Here is a 5,918-nt window from a genome sequence, read left to right as displayed (position 1 = left end):
TTTGTAGGAGTCTTGTCAACCCGGTCCTTAACAGACCAGTACAGGAATAAATGCCGCTTTGGCTGCCAAACTTTTATTTTTTACCACCAGTCTAGTCCCAGCAAGTATAAAGCTGCTAAGACAGCGCTGTTACAGTGACCCTCTCGGTAAAAGAAAAATCAGATTATGTGCCATCAGAGGAAATAAATGTTAGTATTAGGTGTGACCGACCGACTCATTTCTTTTGCTCGAGTCGCACCCTCTGAGTGACAGGTGGAGGACAAAATGTCAAGGAGTCCTGCTGAGCAAGTACTTAGGATAGTGTTTAATACAGCAGAGAGCCAAGGTACAGTAGGCGGGGGCACAGTAAAGAATGTGGAGAGGGTAGATACAATAAAGAATTTCGGTTTATGATCTGCCATCTGCTATTTGAAAGAAGAGTAAGTTAGGGAAATAAGTGGCTTTCAGTTCTCCATACATGCAAAGGTAAGTTAGTTATTACAAAAGTTTTGCTGTTGTATGTGCTGAAAGAAAAGCATATGCATTTAAACATTTTTTAAAAAATAAATCACTCAATAGGCTTAAGAAAAATACTCTAGTTCATATATCATTGATCTGACCTTTTGATTCAAGATCAGGGAATGAATCCAAGATGGAAACTAAAACCAAAACCAAAACCAAAAACAAACAAAAATGAATCATTTCACCATGAAAAAGGCATTTCCAGTCTCAGCTAACCTCGACTAGTTTTTATTGCATTATTTTTGAAATGCCAAGAAACTGGCTTTGGCCATATTTGCCATCCAACTGAATCACAGCTGTCAATATGCAATTGCTTGCAACAATTAGCTCAACACCATTATTTGACAAATCCCCTAGAAAGGGACATAGATGCTCTTGGTGTCTAACACGGAATCAAGTAACAGTCAGGCGGGGCTGCAGCACAGGGAGAGAAGTGGGGACGTCCTTGCCCGAGGAAGGGGCTTCAAACAGCCTTCTTTTTTTTTTTTTTTTGGAAAAGACATACTTGCCCTGATCCTTCGAGTCCTTTCTGTTTTTCAGGAATGGATTGTGGGACTGGCTAAAGAGGGTGGGCGGGAAGCTACCACATCTGGATTCCTTTCTTAAGGACGTCAAGGGGAGAGGAAGAAAAATAGAAATACAGATGTGAAATAGTAATGGTATACAACATGGAGAAAAGAAACCTCATGGAACCTGCTAGCAATTTCCACCAACGCAGTAAAACCCCTTAACTGACAGAAATTCAGTACAATATACACATTAACAACTTCACCATTACTAGGGCTGCCGTTTCAAGCCAAAAAATTAACTACAATATTCAAAAACAGAATTCTCATAAGATTTGAGAAAAATAGAGTGAAAAGGCAATGTTAGCTAAGCTCTTAGCTAAGTCCACTCTTAATGGCCCCCAGTATTTAAACTATCATGGATTAAAGCCATGAAAATAAAAATTTCAATTTGAAATTTTATTAGCATGTTGCTAAAATGGTCAATAAAAACATCAACACGATAGGCTTTGTTGACATAGTTGGAAACCTGCTCTCCCACTTTTAAAACTTTATTTCCACTTCCCCGCCTTCTAAGATTTCTATGTTAGGAAAAGCCAAACTAAATATACTGGCTATGGTGCTGTAATAATGCTGGTTTCTGGAATGTTGCCATGTCTTCCCCCTCCTCTCCTCCAACCCTTTAAAAAATATGACTGTTTTTGAAATGCAGCCCAAGGAGGGAGCAATCTTCGGTTAAGAGCAAGCGACCTTCTGCACAAATTCAAGTTCCCAGACACCAGGTGAACCTTCTCCCTCCCGGGGGCGGGGCCCGCGCTCCTCACCAAATTAGCTGCGCCATTTTCCTCTCGGGACCAGAAAGGCTTCCCTGCTGCCAGCTAGCGCGACTCATAGGCAAATGGGGGTGGGGGGTGGCTTTCGCTTCCCTCGGTGGAAAGGACTGGAAGCAAACCCTATAGCTTTGCCTGCAATACAATGGCAGGAGACTTGGGGCTGGGAGAGCTGGAAGAGTGCCGGGCAGCCGCGGGATAACCCGGAGTCCCGAAGTGCTCGCTGGTGGCATTACTCACAAGTGCCTAAAGGGACAGGCTGGATTTCTTGGAAATCCTGCAGTCTGGGGACACATTCATACAGGCACTGAACTGTGCCCTGAAAGGATCATTTCTCACCTCCGACTGGTCTGTGTGTGCGCGTTTGGGGGTGGTGGTGGTTCCCTTTACAGGAGGTCGGGTGACAGTCACGGACTAGTGACCCGCGGGGAAAGCCACGTCCCCTGCTCCCCTCAGCCCTTTCTCCTTGCCCCCGTTACAACTCAAGGGGAGAGCGCGCGCTGCGTTTCCCCCCACACCGTCGCCACCACCGGGGGGCTCAGCCGGGGGCCGCGCAGCTGCCCTTTGGTCCCGGGGCCAGTTCCTGAGACTTCCTGCCACTTGCCGGAGGGGTGCGGGGGTGCAGGCTGGGCCCTGGCCGCCGCAGGAGGGCGCTCGAGGGGGCGGGGGTCGCGGATCGCCGGCCGGGAGGCCCGGGAGCGGGGGAGGGAGCGGGGCGCGGGGAGACAGGAGGAGCAGGCGGCGCCCCACAAGGCTACTCCTTGTCGTCCACGAGGTCGGCCAGCTCCTGGAGCACTCGCAGGCGACCACTGGCGTCGATGCGGCGCTTCTCGCGGATGAGGTCTTCCAGGCTGTGAAACCTGGCCGTGTGCACCTTGTTCTCGCCCAGGTGCACCTTGAGATAGTACTGCTGCTGCGGGGGCTGCGTGCCAGCCGGCACCTCCCCTCCCGCCTTGAACTCCCGCTTGCCAAAGCGGCACCAGGCGGCGAAGCTCTCCGAGTTCGTCCAGCAGATCTCCTCGCTCTTGAGGCCCAGGTGGCCGCAGGCGTTCTGCACCACCAGCTCGGCCACTAGCGGGCGGTAGCGGTACCAGCTATTCACCACCCGGCCCACGTTGGCCGCGCCCGCCTCGTACAGGCTGTCCTGGCGGATCTCGCCCTGGTGCAGGTGGATGATCTGCCCGCCACCCACGTAGACCGCCCAGTGCGGGGAGGGGGCGGGAGCGGGCGGCTCGGGCGCCGGCTGCAGCCACAGCAGCTCCAGCAGGTCGCCGGGCTCGCAGAGCGCGGGCAGCGCTGTGACAGCGTAGACGCTCAGGTCGGCGCCCTGAGGGCCGCCGCTCACTTTGGAGAAGATGCATTCCTGGCCCCGGAAGGCGGAGAACTGAGTTTCGTTGAGGACCAGCTGGTGCAGCAGGTGGTGGTGGTGGCGGCTGGGGCTCTCTGGGCACGGAGTGCAGCCCGGGGGGGCCTTCACGCCAAACTTGTCGGTCTGGCCGCGTTCGTCCAGGTCCTCCTCCTCATCCGAGAAGAAGTAGGCGACCCCGACCCGCAGCTCGTCCTTCTCGATCCCCGACGGGTCCCCTGTGGGCAACTCGCTGTAGTTGAGGTGGGTGATGCGGTCCAGTTGGTTGCCCATCAATGACGCGGCGAGGCGAGGGCCAGGAGCGGGGATCTGCGGAAGCACAGACGAGAAGCAGAGACAACGATCAGAGTCGGGCTGCCCCTCCCCAGGACGTGCAATGGCCCCCGGGACCTGCCCGCCCGCCTACGCGCCGGCACTGGAGTCACCCGTTCCTCCCCAGCGGCAGGACAGGTGCAGAAGCCGCCGGTCCTCGGGGCGAGAGCGGACGCCGGGACCACAGCCTCGGATCCCGTCCCGGAACCCGGTCCAACTCCCACAAGAGGAAAGGCCAGCGGCGGGAAGGCACGCGGGGCCCCAGTGGGGCGGACAGCGCGGGTGGTGGCAGCGCGGGAGACGGACACCCCGGAATGGACCGAGGAGTAGGTTGAAAGGAAGACGGGCGCTTAAGGCCTCAGAGCTTGGAGCAAGCTGCGCTCACGTTTCTGTCCCCACCCTCGCCAGCCCCTCTCTCAGTTTTGCTCTAGGTCGCACTCTTCCCCTGACAGCGCCTCACACAATGACAATGGGACACATTCGCAGACACTCACTGGACACCGGGAAAATTTTGTTCACTTAGGAGTCCAGACACTGACAGGCTGGCTGGTGTATCGGTGTGATCATGTCACATACAGAATGATAAACCTCCGCGACGACACACTCAGACCCCCACATTCGCACAGTTCTAACCCCACGCTCGCACGCTCGCCAGTGCACGTACACCCACGCACCCGGGCACACCTGCCCACACAAGCAGGTGCACTCTGCCCCTCACTTCTCTTGCCTTCTCCCCAGCAGAGCCATTCGGGCTGCGCCAGGGCGAGGCCGTTCTGTCTAAAATAACCTAACAAAGAGGAAAGGGAAAGATGGGGGAAGCTAGTGCGGTGCCCGTGTGCGGGTGCGGGTTGTGTAGGGAGGTCCACTTTCAGCCAAAAGACCCCTTTCCCTCCTACCCGGCACAGGGTCCAAACAGTCGGACGAAGAAAACCCGTTTCGAAGGCAAAGAAAGCCGCCTCTCCGTACCCGTGATTTCCCTGCTCCCGAAACCCCAAACTCCTTTAAAGTCTCCTGGTCCCCATGGGTGCTGCGGAGGCGGCGATGGCGAGGGAGTCCTGGGCGGCTCGTGGGGTTGCGGCTCCGCTCTGGCCCGCGCGGAACGGTGCGGTGCTGCTCCCGGCGCGATGCCCGTGCGCCCGCCGGTCCGCGCTGGCTGGGTCGCCCGGCCGGTCCACCCGGGCAGTCCCGACTCCGTTCTGCTTTCCTACAGCGGAGCCCGAGACTCTAAGTAGCCTGAGCAGCTGGTTCCAGGGCCCGCCCCGGGACGCGCTCATTGGCTGGGACGGGCGCCCCAGGCCCCGTCAATCTCCGCGAGAGTGGGAGGGGAGCAGGGGCGGGTCTCCCGTGCGCGCTCCGCCCCGGCCCTCCCGGCCCCCGCGCACCAGAACGCGCACAGCCCGGGGGAGTGGAGGTGTGAGCCCCCGCGGAGAGCGGGCGCGGGCCGCGGCGCTTGTGGGTGGCGCCGCTGCGGGCTTCCACCCTCGCCCCTCACCCGCGCAGCTTTTCGGAGCCGATCCAGTCTGACGGCGGTGCGCCCGAGTTCCATGTTCAGGAGTGCAGACTCCAGCGGCGAAGCTGAGTCTGCGGGTGGAGAAGACCCCCAGAGTACCCCGCCACTGAGGGCGGCCCGGGGCGGGGAGCGACACTGCCGGAGGCGGGCACCTGGGCCCTGCTGGGAGCCGCAGGAACCGACGGCCCTGGGCAGATCCTCTGCCCACAGACCATTCCCTGCCGGCACCCATGCCTGTCACATTGTTCCTACGACGTTCTGTTCATCTCCGATCCCTGTGAAACTGCTGACCCAGCACCGGCGCCCGGTTTAAAAGGAGCACCTTTGACAAATGCTACTGAAAAATCGGAGCCTTGGCCAGCCCTTTCTGTAATTGGGCCTATGATTTGGGGCTGCGATTTTTTTATGAAGGAGAGCATCACAAATGCCTACAGCCAAGCCCCGAGAGCTGCCTTTGCCTAGGGATTTTTGTTTGGTTTTGTGGCATAAGGGTGCCCAGCAGTAATTAACGATTGCATTTCCGGATGGAAAGTTAATGAATGAATGAGTTCTGGATATTGGATGTTGAAAGGGAACTTTCAGTAGTTTAAAAAAGCGTATTGCACTAAGCCTTGAAATGTTCTTAGAGATCTGGTTCTACTCTCAAGAAACCTCCTGAAGCTTTTCCGTGAAGCTTACGCTCTTTCCCCAGGGCTTCCTTTTTGTGCCCCTTTGGCAGCTCGCAGGAACTCTTAGAGCTCTTACTTTTTTTTTTTTTTTTTTTTTTTATTGCAAATTTGTGTTGACTTTCTTGCTCTTTACAAAGTGAATGCCTGAGGATTGGCCTGCCTGCTACAGGGTTTTGTGTTCTAGACCTCTTTCACAATGCTGGCTGCACAGTGTTCCATCAAGCA

The 5,918-nt window shown here is 56.1% G+C and overlaps 1 protein-coding gene across 2 annotated transcripts; it reads right to left on the bottom strand.

Moving 5' to 3' along the window:
* Positions 1 to 281: 281 nt before the first annotated feature.
* On the bottom strand, positions 282 to 4,720 carry LRATD1 (LRAT domain containing 1). 2 transcript variants are annotated; one of them, XM_059405173.1, is made up of 2 exons: positions 4,482 to 4,720; positions 282 to 3,512 (listed from the first exon to the last, which is right to left on the bottom strand). In XM_059405173.1, the coding sequence occupies exon 2, from the start codon at positions 3,474 to 3,476 to the stop codon at positions 2,592 to 2,594; it is 885 nt and encodes a 294-aa protein (XP_059261156.1). In that variant the 5' UTR covers positions 3,477 to 3,512; positions 4,482 to 4,720; the 3' UTR covers positions 282 to 2,591. The 2 variants fall into 2 exon arrangements, with proteins under 2 accessions (XP_059261156.1, XP_059261155.1); XM_059405172.1 differs by having other exon boundaries at positions 4,412 to 4,497.
* Positions 4,721 to 5,918: the final 1,198 nt, after the last annotated feature.

This window comes from Mustela nigripes, chromosome 7, assembly GCF_022355385.1.
Source record: "Mustela nigripes isolate SB6536 chromosome 7, MUSNIG.SB6536, whole genome shotgun sequence".
Taxonomy (NCBI): Eukaryota; Metazoa; Chordata; class Mammalia; order Carnivora; family Mustelidae; genus Mustela; species Mustela nigripes.
This window is presented reverse-complemented; position numbering and strand designations above follow the sequence as displayed.

Bases quoted from the DNA above. Each gene is read 5' to 3' on its own strand.
- LRATD1 (XM_059405173.1), bottom strand. From the start codon at position 3,476: ATGGGCAACCAACTGGACCGCATCACCCACCTCAACTACAGCGAGTTG.